The 21482-nt window shown below is 39.3% G+C and overlaps 1 protein-coding gene across 2 annotated transcripts; it reads right to left on the reverse strand.

The window, feature by feature from the left end:
* Window positions 1–159: 159 nt before the first annotated feature.
* On the reverse strand, window positions 160–17183 carry LOC106605417 (ectonucleoside triphosphate diphosphohydrolase 3-like). Of its 2 annotated transcripts, none has more exons than XM_014201051.2 (10): window positions 17099–17183; window positions 14453–14572; window positions 12174–12291; window positions 10428–10587; window positions 9960–10119; window positions 7914–8144; window positions 6953–7216; window positions 6718–6828; window positions 5366–5503; window positions 160–1815 (listed from the first exon to the last, which is right to left on the reverse strand). In XM_014201051.2, exons 2-10 carry the CDS (start codon window positions 14567–14569, stop codon window positions 1624–1626), a joined length of 1491 nt encoding a protein of 496 aa, XP_014056526.1. In that variant the 5' UTR covers window positions 14570–14572; window positions 17099–17183; the 3' UTR covers window positions 160–1623. The 2 variants fall into 2 exon arrangements, with proteins under 2 accessions (XP_014056526.1, XP_014056527.1); XM_014201052.1 differs by lacking the exon at window positions 17099–17183 and adding an exon at window positions 17035–17093.
* Window positions 17184–21482: the final 4299 nt, after the last annotated feature.

The following is a 21482-nucleotide window of genomic DNA, read 5'->3' on the forward strand; positions in this document are numbered from 1 at the left end:
GCATCCCAATTCTCCACCCTTCTGAAGGGGAAAGTACAAGTGCATGCAATTGTGGAGAATCAGAACACATACCCAAAGGCTACAGGGGGAAGTAGGCTAGGTAAGGTAAAGAAGAGGGAGGAAACAGATATAACTAGCTGGAGTCTGGAGATGTTAACATCATGGGTAATGTTCAGTTTATTGTTAATATGGAACATTCAACCAACAAAAAAATGACTGCATGACAAGGATTTGCTGATATAGTACATCAGACGAGAAACATGCAAGATCTCTGAGGTAGATGATCACATAACCGGTAATGCCATGCCATCCAGCAAAATATGTAATAAAGAGATTGTAGTCATTTCAGGTGTTTACCATGCTACCTTCAACCTTCATTCAACCTCCTGATCTACAGTACTGTATAGCTGATGACTTAGTGCAAACGGCGATCATTTTTGCTCAGCAGTTCATTATGCAATTAATACTTTTATTTTACTTTAAAGACCAATTGAGCATTTGAAGTCAATGAATCTCTTAGAAATTGTCTCATTTGTCTGTTTGGGATGAGCCTAAAGCAGCGAACAAGATCTTATAATGCATTACTGACCCTCAAGTGTATCTTCTCACTGAAAACACTCAAACAAACACATGGAATGGAGATCCTTTAAACAGGTTAAGATACATTATTATGTTTTGTATAATTTCAGCCAGTGGTTTTGAAAGTACCCCGAAATACCCTGAAAATGTTGCACAATTGTATACAATTGTATCCATTTTGTATGATATGATACCTCTTGCAAAATGTTTTTTTTAATTCTCCTGCAATGAATATGATATATTACAAATTCCAATTTGTACAATATGTTATGCATTTGTAAGTGCTTAAAGAGGCAGTGCAGTCAAAACGTGATTTCCCGTTTTTCAGTATGAGGTCAAAACAACACTGTTCAGGTGGGAGGGAGTGTTTGGCCCACAGCATGACATCACAATCTGATCTGATTATTTTGATCAATGACCAGTCAACTTTTATTAGCATATGTATCATACTACTTTGAAGGTGTAAGCGGGGTAGGCTCTAGTCCAGAGTCTAGATGATCCTATCTGCCAATCAGGGCTGTGTATGTAAATATATTTACATTTGTATCAACACACCCACACAATCAGACTGAGCATCTCAATGGCAAAGGAGGCTCGAAATAAATAAAAACTAATATATTTTGAGTTATTTTCATGGAATAAACACACACAGTGATTTATTAGACATATAGTGATGATTTAAAAATAAAATGAATAAGACTCCATGTGGGCTTTAAGATCCTGTTAAAGCTCTTTAACTGATGATGATAATATCTGGTGATAATACATTGCACCTGTCAGTGTTCTATTGTTGCCTGCTGTAACTGTGTCTGGGTGGGACCAGAAACACTTTCCTCCATCGGGTGTAACTAGGGTTGTACATTTTCTGTAACTTTCCCAAAATTCCAAGGTTTTCTAGAAATCCTGGTTGGAGGATTCCATTCCCTCCTGATTCCAGGAATCTTCCAACCCGGATTTCTGGAAAAAACACATTTTGGGAAAGTTACTGTAATTTTGCAACTCTAGGTTTAACTGTAATTTGAACACTCTGCCCTCTAGTGGGGGTCAGTAGCAGGCGCGCACAGCCTTGATGATCAGAAACATGACACTGACGATGGTGAGGGCGGTGAAGAGGAAGAGGAGGCCACCGAACACAGAGTTGGCCATGGGCAGACGCACCAGCTTGGCCTCAGCAGGGATCATGTTGGATGTATGTAGCATGTAGCCCAGACTCCAGCCTATACTTGTGTTATGTACCTGGAGGGTACAGAGAGACAGCGTGAGGAGAGACAGACAGACACTCACTAAAAACAGACTACTGACCACTTGCCTGTACACCTGTCGAATAGGGGTTCCCAGACTTTTTCACTCAGGTCATTTTACCCTCGCGCCCCCCTGCCGACCCCTAGGGGGCACACCACACAGTAGAGAATTGACAAGACAGTTTGAAGACAGACAGACCCATTTGTAATAAACTGTCATAACACCAATTAAAAAAGTTAATATTGGCCGTTGATTACATCACTTTTTTTGCATGGTGGGGTGGCGAACATTTTATTGATATCAAAATGGGATCACAGGCCAAAAATGTTTGGGAACCCCTGCTCTACACCATAGCCCCTACACCAGATGTGATCAAACTTCTGGGCTTGGTGGGCCAAAAAATAATCTGAGTGGTGGGCCTCAGGCCGAACAAATAGACATTATCTATTTTGAAAAATAAAAGGTAAACAATCGTTTTTTAGGGTATTTAAACAATAACTTTTTAGTAAGCAATCATAAAATCACACTTCAAACATTAATCAAATTGTAGCCATATAACTTGACACCTATCAACACATTCTTATTACCAGTATTAAAGATGTATGAAAAATTGTAACCGTTGCGGCACAGAAACTGCTACCAAGTTTATATGAAGCGCCATTTTGGGGGCCCTAATCGAGATTTGGATGGGAGGCCCACCCACTTCGTGGGCAAAACATTTTAGTGCCCCACCCTCTTGGTAGTATTTTTTTTTGGTTTCATGCAGTGTTAAAGTAAATTCTCTGCAATTCTACACATGTTTCCAAAGGACGGTGAGAAAATGTTGCAGTTTCAAAGGTAATATCCTGAAATTCTACACATTTTGCCAAGAGTTTTTTTGTTTGTTGTTGTTGCAGTTTTAAAGCGAATTTCCTGCCATTCTACACATTTTGCCATGACTTATGCCATGTTCATATGTTTTCTGAGCGGGTCAAACCAAACAAAATATATTCTGGCGGGTCAAACCAAACATTGGCCCACGGGCCCCAGTTTAATCTGCCCTGCCCTACACCCTAGGTAATCTCCGTTAGCCCAAAACTAAATTCTTTGGTCAGCTTCTCAATTAAGTTCTGGGTCCCATACGAAGTGATGAAAAGATGATAAAACAAGGACCGGAACCAGAACGAGGAGCTCCACCTTCTCTTTTTGCAAGTTACGGGCCAGTCTATTGGCTGAATGTCCCCTCTGAATGTCAACTCACCTTCTGAAATTCCGAAGATGCTAACACCTGTGAAATCGTAACCAGTGACGAAAAACCTAAGCACCGGAACTATTGCTGTTCGTTATCCATCGGTGCCCATGTTTAAACATAGCATTTATGTTCATGTTGTCTGCCTACAGGAGATTACACCATAGGAGATGGACAAGAATGCATGAAGAAAGACAGACTCACTTAAAACAGACAGACTACTGACCCCTAACCCCTACACCAATGGTATGCAAACTTTTTCAGTTGGGACTCCTTTTTTTTCACCTGAATTTCTGGGTGCCCCATTTTTTTCGTTAGAAATTATGGCGATCCCACCCCACCCCAAATCTAACGATACAACCTTAAAATCAGCACATTTTGATTTTCACATCACCAAATAACCTTCAATTCATAAAATGTTCAGCACTCTTATAAAATTAAGAGAAGCAATACATACATTTATTCAATAAAATTATAGGTTTCAAATGATCTTTCTTAAAAAACGTTTGTATATTGTCCCATAAAATTTATTTTTAATTTGTCAACCCCACCTTTGAATACCACTGTCCCCTACACCCTAGGGGACAGACAAGACAGAGTGAAGAGGGGATACCTAGTTAGTTGTCTAACTGAATGTATTCAACTGAAATGTGTCTTTCGCATGTAACCCAACCCCTCTGAATCAGAGATGTTTGGGGGGCTGCCTTAATAAACATCCAGGTCTTTGGCACCAACTGCTTAACTGCTTTGCTCAGGGGTAGAATAACAGATTTTTACCTTGTCAGCTCAGGGATTCAATCCAGCAACCTTCCGGTTACTGGCCCAACACTCTAACCACTAGGCTACCTGCCACCCCTATAAAGACAGAGGTCCTCATAAATTAACCCCAGATGGTTCAGCACAACTGACTTGTTCTCCTTAGTTAAATACCTACAGTAGTCCCAGTAGTCATGGAATGCATTGCCTCTGTTTATTTAGTTGAGGAGTGCTCAAATGCTTCACTGCCACACCTATAAACCGCTATCTCCTACACCCCAGCCAATGGGATGAACAAGATTTATGGGACGAACAGACTTAAAACAGATTATTGCTCAATTCCAAATGGTCACCTAGCCTCTACATCCTAGGCACTACATTCGATCTGATAGGATTGGATGGATACAGTATAAAAATTATGTCAATATCTTCATATTACCTTCTGATTGGCTAGGTGGAAATATCTCCTTACTGCTTCCACCTATCCAATCCTCTCTGATCTACATGAGTGGCAGGAGAGTAGGGGCTAGTGGTCGATTTGGAGTTCAGAAATCCTGACCCTTTTCCCAATTCTGGCATTCTCTATCATGTCTTTTTTGCTACAAGCTCTCACAGTCTCACATCAGAATTAGATGTTCATCCATGTTTCTCAAACGTCAAATTTCGAAGTTATAGATGCTTATGCCCATCCACCATCCCCGTTCACAACGCCCTAGCAAAACCGAAACCTACTTGACGATAACAGCGCTCATTGTTGCCCCTAGTGGCCGGTTTCCACGTCATCTCCCGACGTCCTCAGACATGGATGGAAGTTGAATAATGACTTGTGTCACGGGTGACCTGCCTGCTTTTTTAACATCAATAGTCTATTGGAAAAGGCTGAAAGACAACAATGCATAACGAACATTACAAGTTAGAAGAATGTTTGCCGTTTATAAATAATTGAGGCAAACTATGCCCCCCAGGGGGAAAATGACTCTAAAATCTGTCTTCCCTTCCACTGAAGAAGTCATGTCTTACAACCCCCTCTGATGATGGGACGAAAGGCATCAATTTCTCCTGACACCCAAAACACAAAGGACAGAGAGACAGTAGCTTGCTTGTGTGTAAGATTGAAAACAGAGAATCATCATGGGATCTCGGGGGCCAAATCCCCCATTTTTCATAATGTCAAACAAGCTACTGTAACCAGTCTGTATTGTGCTTTGATTTTGAAAGAAATACTTAATGTTACACTTTATTGAGTCTAACAGACTGAAAGACTTCAGCTGGAAGTTTCAGTCTGGACTTCCATCACGAGTTCCATTTCCTGGGGGCATAGGAAACGATTCTAACTGCTTCCTTGTCAATATCTTGGCCTCTGTTAATTATAGTATACCCAACATTTATATTGGTTTCCAATGGAATGAGTCACTCTCTACTTGTATGTTTCTCTTTTTGCCGTACAGTATATGACCATGAAAACATTCGTAACTACAAACTATGACAATTTTTGCACTTTCATTTGGAAGCATGTGTTTGGATCCTCCAAGGTACCTGGCTGTATTCTGCCACACTTACCTGTTTTCGGAAGTCAATGTGTTTCCAAGTGTCTTTATTGAACTTGTAGCCATTTACAAGTAATGTCTGGACGTAATGTGCTGAATAGCAGTAGGACTTTCTGTATTTTTCAGTTATCCAGCCTTTTTTTAGCTTGAGCTAAAAAAGAAGAAAAACAAACAAACATTCCATTTGTCTATCCATTACATTTTCCATGTGTTGAGGCAATTTTCTAAGAATTTATTCTAACAATACATTTCTAATAATACATTGCAATAGCCTAGATAATTGTTGGGCAGAACCCCTGTCTTACAAACAATGTATCTGTTGTCTGTGTGTACAGTAGTTCCATTTAGAACACCACCCAGGAAAGGTCCTCATAAATTAACCTCAGATGGTACAGTACAGTTGACCTGTTGTCCACTTTTTTATATACCAGCAGATCCCAATAGTCATGGAATGCATGGTCACCTTTTCTCAGGTGGAGTAAGCTTACACCACATCATTAAATAGAACATCTATTTACTCATATTTTACTTCTATGCTCACCCCTATTTTAGCTAATGTCATCCTCTTCCCTTTCTCTGTCACAGCTATAAATGTGAAAATTGCTATACAGATGTATGATCTTAATTTGATCACTCTTTCGTTGCTGAGAAACTTGTAGTGTATTTTAGTTTTAAAAAGGCTTCTAAAGTTTGTAATTTCCACTTTGAAATTTCAGACTTGATTTGCCCTAACGAAAAATGTATAAACCCCTACTGTCACGTTCGTCGTACTGATTAGATCAAGGCGCAGCAGGAATGTGAATACTCATCTTCTTTATTAAGATGAAAAACCAAAACAAACACTTAAACAAAGACGAGAAAACAGTCCTGTGAGACATACAGCTACACATGGAACAACTACCCACAAAAACCCATGAAAAAACACCCCTACTAAATAGGACCTTCAATTAGAGGCAACGAGGAACAGCTGCCTCCAATTGAAAGTCAACCCAATAAACTAAACATAGAAATAGAATAACTAGACACAGACATAGAAATAGACTAATATAGAACAGTAACCAAAACAAAACAAAACACATAAAACAAACACCCCCCTGACCAAACTACAATAACAAATAACCCCTTTACTGGTCAGGACATGACACCTACAAAAAAGGGGTTATTATTATGTGGATTAATTATAATCCACATAATAATTCACATTTCCTGTTGCTGCAGGATTATTTTCCTGCTGTAACACACTGGCTCAAATTAAGATTCTACATCAGTAGCTGTCAGTGTAAAAGGACTCCCAGTGGGCCAGTCCATGGAGCAGAGTGACAACTACCATCACCACCAACAACTACAACAACAACATGGACTCACGGTGGGCCAGTCCCAGGAGCAGAATTCCCAGGTAGAGGAGTTCCACTGGTCCAGTTGTGAAATGCCTTTCAGCTCGACAGCCTGAGCAGTGTAAAAGAACCCAGCATAGGCCTGAGGGAGGGAACATGGGTTAGGAGCTCAGACAGACACAATATTTATTAGATAACTGCAGAATATGCCCTATATATACAGCATGTCTGTCTGTCTGTCTGTCTGTGTGTGTGTATGCCTGTACCAGAAAGTCCCCGGGTCCCACGGATGGTTGGTAGACTCCGTCAAAGGAACAGTTCTTCGTGCAGGAGGTCACGTCAAATATAGATTGCACCACGTCACTACAGGCTCCGTTGTCTGATGACCCCTTCAGGGTGATCATCTGCTTGGGATCGTAGTCGGCAGGCGTCTCTATGCACTCAGTCCCAAAGATGGACTCAGCCGACACAGTCATGTTGTAACCAAGATTGAAGCAGGGGTTGGTCACATGTGTAGCATTCTTAGAGTTCTGATCAGTGAGACAAAGAGAGTACAGTAAAAGTATTTACAGTATGTCACTTTAACATTCATGAAGAAGGAATCCAAAGGATCAATAGCTGAGCTTGAACCTCTTTTCTACTGTAGTAATTACAGTGTTACTAGGCTACACAGGTACAAGAACAACTATAAGTAAAGTGGGACCACTATTTACATTGTTGTCTCGTCAAAATGGTTGTCTTCAGTTGCGCATGCATTATCTACCATCCTAGCAAAACAGACACTTTTCGACCAAGCTTGCAAAGCAAACCATATAGAAATGGACAGATCAATATGGTTAATACCTTGATGCACTTTGCCTCTTCTCCGAGAGACATTAAAGTGTCAAGGTAATGAGGTGTCCTCAGATTTCTTAGGATGTGGTAATTAGATATTAATGGGTGTTATGGACTTAGACAGAAGGATTGCATTAATTACAAAAAAAGGCACTTAGCTAAGTATAAAAGCATCATCATCATCATCATCATGTTGACAATGCTGCCAGGAACGAATGTGAGGGATGACATCATAACAGATTCTGGGTTCAAATAGTATTTCTTTTTCTTTACTGCTGGAATAGTCCCAAAACTCCAAACCCAGCCCATTTAGCACTCCAGGCATGACCAATCAGGTATTTGGAAGAAAACAAATACTATTTGAAGTAAACCCAGATTTCCTTTACACAGTACCTTCACTAAAGCAGCGAGGACTCTCTTCTCTGCCTCGTTCTTCCCATAACACAGGAAGCTGTGAGTGTAGATGTTGTATTCATAGCCATAGAGGGAGACCTGTACGATGTCTGTTCCCTGGGCGTTGGGATCTGGGAGGGTGAACGCTATCTGGGTGGACGCCCCTCCTAGATCCATGGAGCCCACCATCTTCCCTCCAGCAGGCCGCACCCACATATTCCATATGTTTCTCTACAAACCAGAGGATAGATTGATGTTTTCAAATCAATTATAATCTTTATGAAAAACAATGATAAGAACTGTACTGTATTATGATAAATGCATTCTGATAAAAACCCTACACTGCTAGAATAAACGTTGCTATATTTAAGGGTTCAATGGCTCGCTTCATACATGGCCCTCAAAAAGGTTCAATATAGAGCCGCAAAACAATCTTATTTTAAGCATTGTAGAAGCTAAGGAACTTGTCTGTCGGTCCTGCATTGAAGACCAAAATTGGTCAAATTATTTTTTATCAATAAAAAAATATACCAGTTCCATTTAAGGACAAAAAAATGACAGCTGCGCCATACAGGTTGCAAAATAGTTGGGAAGATATTTTTGATGTGCTGATTCCATAGCACATGGCTTATTAACTGATATACAAAACAACCCCGGATTCAAAACTAGATTCAAAGAGTTTTTCAATTTAAATGATTATACAAAATTCTTTCAACCAATAGAATGTATTGGGGATAAAAACCATCCCAACTCCGCAGATTTTGCTGTGAAGAGACAGAATCATTAGGTCACTTGTTTTGGTACTGCACATATGTAGCTTGTTTTTGGTCGCAGGTTCAGGAATGGCTGAAAAAACTTTACATTTACCTAAAGCTAACTCTGCAAAAAGCACTGCTGGGTGACATGAAAAGCCATAGTCATTCAATCAATAATATAATAGAACTCTTATTAAAAATGCTCATCTTTAATTTACAACTAGAAACTATGAGAATAGATTGGTTCAGAATGTTTGTGAAACATCACAGCACAGTTAAAGAATATATGGCAAATAGAAATCAAAACTGGATGATTTTCAGAAATAAATGGGAGGGGTTGAGGGTAGCTGAAGGCTAAAACATTTATAAAATAAAAGATCACTGATGTAAACTGTACCGTGTCCGTAAAATGTATAAAATATGTATAATCTGGAAGTAGAAACCTAAGTATTGTCTTCCATTAGTTAACTCCAGTTAGGGGAGGGGTAGTAGGGTTATGGTCAAATAAAAATAAGTAAAATATATTTAAAAAATAAGAAAAAAATATGTGGGGGATTGAAAATAATTGTTTGCATCATTTCCAATCCCCCATATATTTTTAAAAATATATTTTCCTTCAAAACCATCCAGTTTTGATTTCTACTTGCCATATAATTATTACACTGATATAACCCACAATCTAGCTGCAATATTAAAGATGATCTACCTCCTACATTTATATATATATAAACATTGATTTTGTGTTAAAATGTCCATTATTTCTTTGTCTTTATTTTTGATCCCCATTAGCTGTTGCTGAAGCAGCAGTTACTCTTCCTGGGATCCACATAAAACATAAAACAAAAAACATGACATAATACAGAACATCAATAGACAAGAACAGCTCAAGGATAGAACTACACACAATTGACATAAGAACAATAGAACTAAAAATTGTTCCTACATACATTTACACACAATACTGACAGTTACCCACACATCAGTACATATACATACAGTATGCCTAAGAGTTATTTAGGTCATTCTAAAGTTATTGTAAACATTTTGAAGTTAATGTACATTTGTAATGTACCTCCAGGAAGTTTCCTATCAGGTAGTTGAAGTTATTGTAAAGGTTTTGAAGTTAATGTAAAGTTGTAATGTACCCCCAGGAAGTCTCCCATCAGGTAGTTTAAGTTACTGTAAATGTTTTGAAGTTAATGTAAAGTTGTAATGTACCCCCAGGAAGTCTCCCATCAGGTAGTTTAAGTTACTGTAAAGGTTTTGAAGTTAATGTAAAGTTGTAATGTACCTCCAGGAAGTTTCCCAACAGGTAGTTGACGGTGATCCATCCGTACAGCCCTTCCTCTTTCCCTGACATGATGGAGGCGTTTTGGAAGTTAAACGGCAGAGATTGGAGGTAGTTCTGCAGGTTCCTTAAGATCTCATTGGATTTTGTTTCATTCTGTGAACTTGTAATCAAGAGAGAGATACATTTTGAGGTTGTATATTATCTATAGTCCAGTAGAGAATTTAGAGATCAATAAAAGGCCTACAGTAGGCTGATTAAATACGGTGTAAAACCTATTAGTATTCTGTGTGTGGGATCAGTATGTGAGTCATATGTGTGCATGCACACGTCTACTTCTGTATCTACCATAGATCCATTCCCAAAAGTGCAACAACAGAGATTGGTCAGCCAGATAGACTATAAAGGACTCCATACCTAGAAGATTGGTGAGGTACGCTCACACTGGAGGAAGACAAACCCACAACTCACTGTAGCAGTCTCATCCCAGCAGTTGCCCCAAGGTAGAGGACGGTTGAATTGTGTTGGTCTGCGGGGATGATTTGTGTGATGTTGTTCATACATTCTCTGATCGACGCCCAGGACTGTTGGTCCTGTGCATTGTCAACTAACATATCCGAGATACCAGGGCCTAGGGAATCAAATCAGACTGAGCTCAGAGTCATACAATACTTATTATCTAAGTCACAAGCAAATTGTGCACTAGATAGCTAGCAAGACTGCATCACTAGACAAAACTGGATTACATTTATAGTGCTTTAAACCAGGTACTTAAAGGGCAACTCCACCACTTTTCAACCTCATTTTTATTATCTCCAGCACAATACCAGTTTCAACATTTGTGAAAACGGTACAAGTTTTGTAGAAAAAAATATAAAGTTAGAAAGTTCTACCCGATGGCTTCATCAAAAGTGAAAAACGGTGATTTTCAAACACTATGAGATTTACGGTGACAGGGGGAGCAAGAAAATACCCTCCATTGGTCTAGAAACTTAGGTTGCTGCTTCTGAGAATCACCGTTTTTTTACTTTTAATTCTACCCTGTGATGTCACAGAGAAGCATTCTTTTAGGAACTTTCTTCTTATCTTTTTAACCACATATCATAGAAACACGCTTTTTCACATATGTAGACATTGGTTGGTGCTGGAGATGATGAATATGAGGTTTAAAAGTGGCGGAAATTAACCTTTAACATATTATATAACAAGGAGTATGACACACAGTACTGAAAGGCTGTATGAGGATAAGTGCATTTCACATGCAAGTCCTTTTCCAAAAAGTCATGTATTATGGCATCTTCATAAAAAAGATTATGACAAGGGCATCCCGAGTGGCACAGCGGTCTAAGGCCTTTGCCTCCCGAGCCCACTGGAGAGTTGCAGCGATGAGACAAGATCGAAATTGGGGAGAAAAAGGGCATAAAATACAATTAAAAAAGAGCAAGATTGTGACCTTTGTGAGAATGTGTCGGATTCATCACATTACGATGCAGACTCACCAGTGACACTGCATCTCATTATGAACATACAGACTCCGTTTTTAAATGTCAATTATTATACAACATTCTTGTCATCAACAGAATGTTAGACAGCATACGGTATATGAGGCATACAACCATCTCAGCTCTGCAGATTTAGCTGCGAAGAGACAGAATCATTAGATCATTTATTCTGGTTTTGCCCCCACGTAGCTTGTTGTGGTCACAGGTTCAGGAGTTGTTGAAATATCACAACATTCATCTAAAATTAACCCTCCAAAATGCACCATTGGACGATTTGGAAAGCAATAGTCAATATATCAGCAATATAATAATACTCTCAGCAAAAATATTCATCTTTAACTTACAATTTGTGGATACTATTCGATTGGAAAGGTTCAGAATTGAGGTAAGACATCACAGCGCAGTTGACAAATATATGTCATATGGAAATCAAGAGAGGGTGGTCTACAGAGATAGGTGGGATGGGTTGAGAGTAGCTGAGGGGTGGGATTAAAAGCTCATGCTCTATAATAGTTAGGACCGAAAACACTATCATGTACACCGGATATGTCTCAGTACTATGTATCCACATTTAATGTGTTTAACCCAAAAATATATTTATGTTTTTGTAATACTGTGCATGTATGTAAAATGTCTATTTCACAAAATAGCTGTGAATATGAAGTTTCTTTAGTCCTCTGAAGAGGGTTGGGCCAATAAAAACATGCAGACTCACCAGCGACCATGCATCTGAGTGTCTGGCTCACCACTCCAGTGTTATTTTGCTTCTCGGCTGGCCATTGATACAGATGCACAGTAGAGCGGGAGGAGCCTGAGTCGATTACTATGCCATACTGCACACAGAGGAGAGCAGGAAAATCACACTACATATTCAAGATGCTAGTTCATATACAGATGTTTTGTCTTAATTTGATCACTTTGTTGTCGCAGATAAGCCTTATGATTAATTCACCGAAAACCCGCAGTTTTCTTTCTCTCTCGCTCACTCAAACACTAAAGCACCAGACAGATTAAATGTCCTACTACTGTAGGTCCTACTGCTGCGACATTCAAATGTACAGAAATGTATCTGAAATGCAGCCATACACAACTTTTGTTTCATATAGCTTAATAACACAAGATAGATATTGATCTCTACTATGATATACAAGTGTATCCGAAATGCAACCATAGGCTACACCTAAATTATAGCCTACTCTAGCCTATCAAAACTAATTTCCCGTTAGAAATGATCAGTTTTTCTTTTTTTGGATAATCAAATCCTCCTGCTGCAGGATTATTTTACTCCTGCAACAAAACATTCAAAGTCAATTGATACAGCTATAGTGGATCTGAACCTAAGGAGTGAAAACATACTCTTTACTGCTGTCCAAGAGTAGGAGGATTCTATTAGATCCAGAAATGATGCAGTGGCACGCACATAACCATTGTATAATGAAAGGCAATAATGTATGTTATGGTAAACAACCACTATCCCCTAAAGTACAGTCCATAAAATACCTCACAATTATTGCACTCCGTTCCTGATTGGCTAGAAGCACAATGATTGCACTCCATTATGGTATGATTATTACTTCCATAAAGCTGAGAACAGAGACAGAACGTGAATACATTAAAAAAAATGCAGCTATTCTGTAATCACAGGAAACACTCACTCAGGCAGGAAGACAAATCCATAGAAATGTTTTGCTCTGCCTGGAACTAGATTCTGGTTCAAGTTTGTCCTCACATCAGTCCAAAAGGACTGATTATGTTTATTTTTTGTGTGTATGTACTGACATGTACTGATAGATGCAAACACATACGCACACTACATGTTATTGTTTTTAAATGTATGTAAATTGTAAATGTCATGTGTCAGACCCCAGTAAGACTAGCTGTTGTCATTGGTGTTGGCTAATGGGGATCCTAATAAAATAAAAAAGGCAGCAATAATACATATTCCAGACCCAGACCTGGATTCAAACAGGCCAAGTATTTGCTATCTTTGAGTGTTTGGTTGAAAACAGGCCAAGTATTTGCTATCTTTGAGTGTTTGGTTGAAAACAGGCCAAGAATTCGCTGTCTTTGAGTGTTTGGTTGAAAACAGGCTAAGTATTTGCTACCTTTGAGTGTTTGGTTGAAAACAGGCCAAGTATTTGCTATCTTTGAGTGTTTGGTTGAAAACAGGCCAAGTATTCGCTATCTTTGAGTGTTTGGTTGAAAACAGGCCAAGTATTCGCAATCTTTGAGTGTTTGGTTGAAAACAGGCCAAGTATTTGCTATCTTTGAGTGTTTGGTTGAAAACAGGCCAAGTATTCGCAATCTTTGAGTGTTTGGTTGAAAACAGGCCAAGTATTTGCTATCTTTGAGTGTTTGGTTGAGCCTGCCCTGGAGTGGTAGATGGGCAGGGTTTTCACTTTTGTGGACTACTTCCATCAGTACCATTCCATTGTGTCAAGCAAGATTAAATAAAGCACAGCTACATTGTTTTGGAAAGTAAACAAATACTATTTGAACCAACCTCAGAGTCTCAGTTCCTGCAGTGTTGAAGTTAGTTTTCCCTTCTCTTATATAGACCTGGTGTGCAGACTAAAGGTGATTGGCTTTCATTTCACAGAGTTATTAAACGTTAGTCATCTTTTGATTAATAAGAAATCATGTGTTAACCCTGTTACCCAAAGCTGTATCAAGTCAACTAGTCAGGTGTCCCTTCGTCCTTCCTTTTGAGTGTGTCCCACTCACGTCAAAGGTTTCCCCAACACAAACCTGCCTTGAATACAAACCACCCAGGTCTTTATAATGCCATCTATGCTAACTGCCCCCATTCACTGTAGTTTGGCCTGACTCCTAAACAGGCTGTAGAGACCCAGTCTGATCTGTCAAATTCTCTTTGTGATGATTGTCTTGATGTCTGGGTAATACATTTACATTTGATTCATTTAGCAGATACTTCACACTGTCAATACAGCTATTTGAGCAGAGAAGGATGAGGAATGGGGTTGTTGTTTTTACCTTCAGACGTGACTCAAAGACACGCTTATGACCCTGGATCACGGATATTGTAATGATGACAGCCAGACTTGCCAGGAGAAAGAAGAAAGCTAGATATGTCCCAGACTTGCATGCCATTTCCTGTAGGGCAGAGGACAGCATGTTTTAGCTGTTGACATTTGACATTTATTATGTTGTCCAAGTCTTACACAGACTGAACAAGCCCCAACGCAATAAGCAGGGCTGCTGAACCCTGTTCCTGGAGCACTACCATCCTATAGGTTTCTGCACCAACCCTATAATCTAGCACACCTGATTCGAATAATAAGCTGGTTGATAAGCTAAATACACTGTCTGTTTTTTGTTTTGTTTCGTTTTTTTGAGAACGTGTGGTTATAAACGGTTATGACACAGTAATTACATGCTTGAAACTGCCGATAAATACAGCAATTATATCACTAGTATCTCTTTCTTCTGTGTGTCAATGTCATCACCTGTGGTGTACGTCCCAAATGGCACCTTATTCCCTACATAGTGCACTACTTTTGACAAGAGCCCAGTAGGCCCTGATCAAAATGAATGCACTATACAGGGAGTAGGATGCCATTTGGGACTTAGCATTGTGTCATCAGCTACAGGACTGTCAGTGGACTAGTTTAGCCATAAAGTGACTGTTTCTGTTTATCTCTCTGAACAAGCACACTGGTCACAGTTGTCATTTATGAGATGAAAGACTCCGGTGGGAGCTATTTCCAGAGCTGAAGCTTTTCACAAACTCAGAGGTAATCCAATGTGTTTCACACCTTGTCAGGAATGTTTGATCATGTTAAATTAACGACAAGGCTGTTGTTCTTTCTTAAAAGAATACTGTAGGCCACTCAAACTCAACTCTGGACCTCAAAACAAGTTCCACTGTATTTTGTCATTGTTCCCTTCTAATCAGGGAGTGATTTAGACCTGGGACACCAGGTGCTTGCAATGCATTATCAGGTAGAACAGAAAACCAGCAGGCTCCGGAACTCGAAGGGTAAGAGTTGAGTACCCCTGCTGTAGATCTTTTCTAATTGCATAGCCATCTGATATCTAATGTAGTGCAGTGGTAATATTGGCCACCCCCCCAAACAACACTAAACTCGAAGTTTTTGCCTGCTGAAAGACATGAAGTTTCATACAAGGTTATATTCCTAACCTCTGACCTTTTAATTCAGACCATCTTGGTAACCACTGGTATAACTGCATCCTTATCAAATCAAATCAAATTTATTTTTATATAGCCCTTCGTACATCAGCTGATATTCTCAAAGTGCTACTACAAAGTAGCCAACAACAAATATATGGAGTATACACGATATCGAGGTCACTAAGCATTAGGCCTACCTGCTTTGAAAGAGCTTACATAATCACTGATTTGAATGAATTAAGATACAGAACACATATTCTTGTTTCAGTCACTTTATCTTCTTACATAGAGATAAGAATACACACCACCCTGGACTTTATAATGCCATCTATGCTAACTGCCCCCATTCACTGTAGATAGGCCTGATTCTTAAACAGGCTGTAGATACCCAGGGCTCTATTCAATCCGTATCGCAGTAGTTCAGCATTACAGCGCGATTGAAATTTAAAGGCAATGTTCCCACATTAGCAGAGACTGCATTCACGGTAAACGCTGCATATGTCTTCTGTCTCTAAAATGACCGTTACATTTCTATTGCGCAATCTGTAACGCTTCAGGGAACCAGACTGAATAGAGCACCCAGTCTGATCTGTCCCCTTCTGTTTGTTATGATAGTTTTGATGTCTGGGTAAATAAAAGGTAATACACTGTCAATACAAAATCAAGCACACAAAGCAAATACCTGCTTTAAAAGAGCTTACATAATCACTGATTTGAATGAATTAAGATACAGAACACGCTGTTGTTTCATTCACTTCATCTTCTTACATGGAGATAATACAAACCACAGTGTCTTAACTGTCCTGAGAAATGTGTATACTGAAGTAGAATGCATATCGATTCAGTAGGTTAACTAACTAATAATCTTTCATTGGGAACAGTGAAAATGCATTATACCGCTGCTTTCTATGTATCACGTTGCCTTCAGTGTCTGAGGGTGAGATGTTGACCTACCCCAACCTATTGGCACTGTGCCCCAAGCACCTTACTATTCTCCGTCTCTACTGAGCAGTTTCCGCCCCAAGGCAAGGCACAATCTCAGCTGTTTTTATTCACATGACTTGCTATGGTTAAAGAGTTCCATGAGAACATTCACACCAAGACAGTGTTTCTTGCTGTGGTGCTGGGAATAAGACAAAACCTGTCCTTCTGCAACTCTTTACCTAGTTAAACATGCATGTTCATTTTGTTAATCTCTTTAAGTTCAATATTTTCTTAGTTTAACATAGTATGGTTTGAAGCTGTATTCCTTCAAAGGAAAATAGAAAATTGGAATAAAGCATATTGTTATTATTAATAGATCGTTATTACATTACCTTCACTGAATTACTCAAATGAACTGCAATACACAACAACAAAAAACAGATAGAAAAGTTATAGGCTTAAATATGAAAGGTCAGAGTAATCTCACACAGTATCTTACCCTGCTGATAACAATACATCCCCCCTGGTCTTTTCTGAATGAATGAGTAGATCTGTTAGCTTACCTCAGAGTGAGTGTGGATCTTCCTTCGTCAGTTGGAAGCAGCAGTAAGTGTTCTGAAGAATACAGCTCCTCATTCCTCATTGATCAGCCTAACAAGAGGGAGGGGCCTCAAGCACAGGCCAGCAACAACCAACAGAGGCCCCTTCCATCTGAGAAGAGCAAAATCAAGAAAGCGGTGGGATGTTTGTTGAACTTATATTAGGAGAAATAGACAATAGAGATAATCTATCACACAACAGCCTTTCTTTAACTAGGTAAGTCACTGAGAACACATTCTCTTTTGCAATAACGACTTGAGTTAAATATTTACAGTTGACCACTCTCATACACAGATTGCAGTTGGGTGGGAGGTAAGTGTTTAATTGATTGATTGTTTAAACACAAGGCAGAGGACTTAATGCAAAGGTCTACGGAAAGTCCAGTGAAGAAAACAATGCATGGAGCGTTAGTTAGGATTCGACCCAATATCGGGTGCACTGTGGAAAGTTTAGTTTTACCGTCCGACACAGGTGAGGGGAATCAACCCAACCTGTTTAACATACAGTACAGTACACTCTTAGAATTTGTGGTGACTTGAGGAACCCTGGAGATCCTCAAGGAACCCCTGGAGTTCCTCAAGGAACCATTGCTCGTCACTTGTTCATATTTGCACCTTTGGTTGGTTGAGGGGTTCCTGTAGCAAAGGGTTCCTGGAGGAACCCTGGACTGGAGGCGTGGCTTAGTAGGGGCGTGGCTTACAGATTGACCTTTTTTGGCCACCCGTTAGAGTAAATTACATTCCTGTTCATCTGTTCATCTGTTCTGTTGTATTGTTATTGCATGTTAAGGTTGAACACTGACAGTTTTGCAGCTTCATTGAGGTGTACAGAGATGTATGAATTCTTCAAGAGCTTATGGAAATCCTTAAATTGGAATAGTTACCATTTTATGACAATATGTAATCAGCAACCTTATTAATATTATATTGGAATATGTATTATGCATAAATATTCAAGGAAATAGACATTTGCCGTGTACAAACTTAACATGATGAACAGGAATGACATTTACTCTAACGGGTGGCCAAAAGTAACTATCTGAAAGCCATGCCTCCAATAATCCATGCCTCCAAACTTCTGATAGGCTACCGCCTCTACAATATATTATTAAAAAGGTTCAAAATGTAACCTCTCCCATCACAAAAAGGTTGCGGTTTATACCTTTAGACAGAGGTTCCTCGAAGACCCTTCTCAGAGGGGTTCCTCGTGGAACCTTTTTTACCTGGAAAGGTTCCACTGTTGTGGCAATTTTTTAACCACAAAAGTTTCTTCCAGGCACCTTTACTGTTAAGAGTGTAGAGTAGAACCAATGCTGTAATATCCTGATAGAGAAAGTAAAGCAAACAGATAGGCTACTGTGTATGAGCTGCTAGCTAGCTAACTTTACTGTGGAGCTAAGTGAATTAAATATCATCAGCTAGCTAACTTCCTATTAGCTAGCTAACTTGATGTTCTTAGAATTGTAAGGTAAAACCACAGGCTACAAATGCATGTAGATGCCATGGAAGAGGGTGAAAGGAATGTCGCTCCAGCTGTCAGAAAAGGGAGACAGTAGGGTACTAAGCCAAATGCCAGAAACAAACTGTAAACCGAAATAAAACTGCTTGGCAGGGAAAAACAAATTTGAATATAATAATGTAAAGAGTTAAATCCTTTGTTGTTGCTGTAATGAATACAGCCATGTTTTTTCATCTGATTTTAATGACATTATGTCAATAGGTGTTATTGGTTTAAACTAATTTTTATTGTTTCAGTTACCACTGGACAAGTAGTTAGCCAAAATGTACCATAGGACCATATTGTCCTAGTCAAAAAATACCAGTGGTATACAGCTACCACACAGTTTACCATTACCACAAACATTACCACAAAATGTGGCACCACCAAATTACCACACAAAAACCACAGGATTTGTAATGAGAGCAGGCTGGGCTGCCTCCCAGTCATGCTAATGCTAACATGCCTGTGCAAGGGTTGAGTTTCTTCCTTGGTTGTTTGATGGACAAGGTATTTCAAGTTTCGTAATTTTTTCTACTTTATTCTCATTTGAAAATAAACAAAAACCAGTTGCAACTGTCTACAGTCCTTTTGTCCAGTATTTTGGCACCTTAACACAACTCCAGCCGGGCGGTGTCTTTACAGTAACCATTCTAACCAAGGTGAAAGATAATTTTATGTGCAACATGCCTCAGCATGGGGCTGTCAGAAGCGACTGTTAACTAATCTGACACTCAAATATGTTTGGCGTGCTTCACACACTCCCCCCCTCAGAAGGGCAGGCTGGACAGGCTTCCTTTGATAGCCTACAGTAACAGTATGCGGTGTCGAAAGTACCACACAAAGACAGCTAACTAGACTACTGCTGCCTGCATGGAAATCTACTAGACTCGTGTGTGGTCCAAGGCTGAGTACAATACAAAGCAAGGGGCGATGATCAAACTGAATTTGATTTGTGATTCATCATGCAGAGAGATTTACTGGGGTATTTTTAGCTACTGGGAGTGTGATCTGACACCCGTTTGTCTGAGGGAAGTGGAAAGGCAGCCCCTTACAATTAGATTTAGGAGGAAGATGCAGGAAAGCTAGCAAGGCTCCACTATCTCCTATACTGACTGAAGCTCTCTGTCTTCATAGTTCTGCACACAAACAATAGCTCCTGCGAACATCAGTCTTTTAGATTGTGAACTTTAATTCAGTTAGCAACGCAAATTGATGGTGTGTGTGTGTGCTCATTACATTTACATTTACATTTTAGTCATTTAGCAGACGCTCTTATCCAGAGCGACTTACAAATTGGTGCATTCACCTATAATATCCAGTGGAACAACCACTTTACAATAGTGCATCTAAATCTTTTAAGGGGGGGGGTTAGAAGGATTACTTTATCCTATCCCAGGTATTCCTTGAAGAGGTGGGGTTTCAGGTGTCTCCGGAAGGTGGTGATTGACTCCGCTGTCCTGGCGTCGTCATCTTACACTGTGACAGTAAAGACATTTTTTGCAGTTGTTTTATCATAATTATTCAAAATGTTAACCCAAACTGAAGCGTTGTCTTACCCCAAGAGGAGTTACGCGGTTGTCTTACAATTTTAATACAAGCTCTACCTACAGAAAATGCCTGCAGTAAACAATGCATGCAATGCAAGCATAAAAACTTTGCACACTGAAATGCAATGTACATTGCAACAATATCTATTGAGAACATCTGTGATTTACTTTTTTGGAACATAACTGTTTTGATCGCATTGCAACTATAAAATGCTCCATGCATTGTTTTCATACCAGGGCTTTCCGTTGACCTTTTTATTCAAATTCTTCTATCTCAGTTCATCAGCATCAACATCGCTACATTAACAACTGCATTACGACATCTGAAATCCACAGAGGAATATACCCCAAAATTAATGACATTGAACTCAATGTTCTCAGAGTGCACTAAACTCCCCATTTGGAGAAGACACTAGCGTGAATAGTATGTGGTCTTGCTTGTGGCCTGATAAATTAGAACAGAAAGCTCTTTGGATCCTCGGTTGGGTGACTGTCAGGAGCCACAAAAGAAAACAGAAGGATAAGCTAATCAAAGAGGATCATTAGAGAAGAGACAGATCATATATGGTCTCTCTGCGGCCAGCAGCACTAGGAATCAACTATCAATCAATTATGAGACAACTGCAATTAAAATGGCCTCTAACAACCTGAGTTACTTCAGTCTAGAACAACGCTTAAGGTGTCAAATTAGTCTTTCTGAAAATGTTATTTTCTCATAATGACGTTATGAGACATTGAAACAGTGAAACACTATACAATACCAGGCAATGGGACAGAATTCCTGAATTCAAATCTATCTAAGTTAGGTTACCTTACCAACATTATCTTAACATTGTAGTCTACTAACTCCTGAAAAGTATGTAATGATGTAAGGCAAATGCTACTGTTAGATACATCTCTGCTGTGTATACATTACTTGTGTCTCCCAATACAAAGACAGTATTATTAGAGGAACGTTGGATAGCCAGCAGTTCAATGTATCACAAGAAAAGGGCACTGTATATTCCATGAAATACCCAACTACTCAGAAATGTGGAATGACTCAGAAAGTACAGTTTGTTTGGAGTAGGCCCACATTCCATCCATGATATCCACCAGATATGGGTTCAAATAACATTTTTAATATTTCATATACTTTGATAGTTTGCTTGAGGCTGCCTGGAGTGCCAGATAGGAGATGTTTGTGAATTCAGGACTATTCCATTGATTTTAATGATTCCATTGCACCAGGCAAGATCAGTCGAACACAGTATAAGTATTTTAAAGATTTCAAATACTATTTGAACCTAGGTCTGATATC

The sequence above is a fragment of the Salmo salar genome, chromosome ssa05 (assembly GCF_905237065.1).
Source record: "Salmo salar chromosome ssa05, Ssal_v3.1, whole genome shotgun sequence".
NCBI classification, from domain to species: Eukaryota; Metazoa; Chordata; class Actinopteri; order Salmoniformes; family Salmonidae; genus Salmo; species Salmo salar.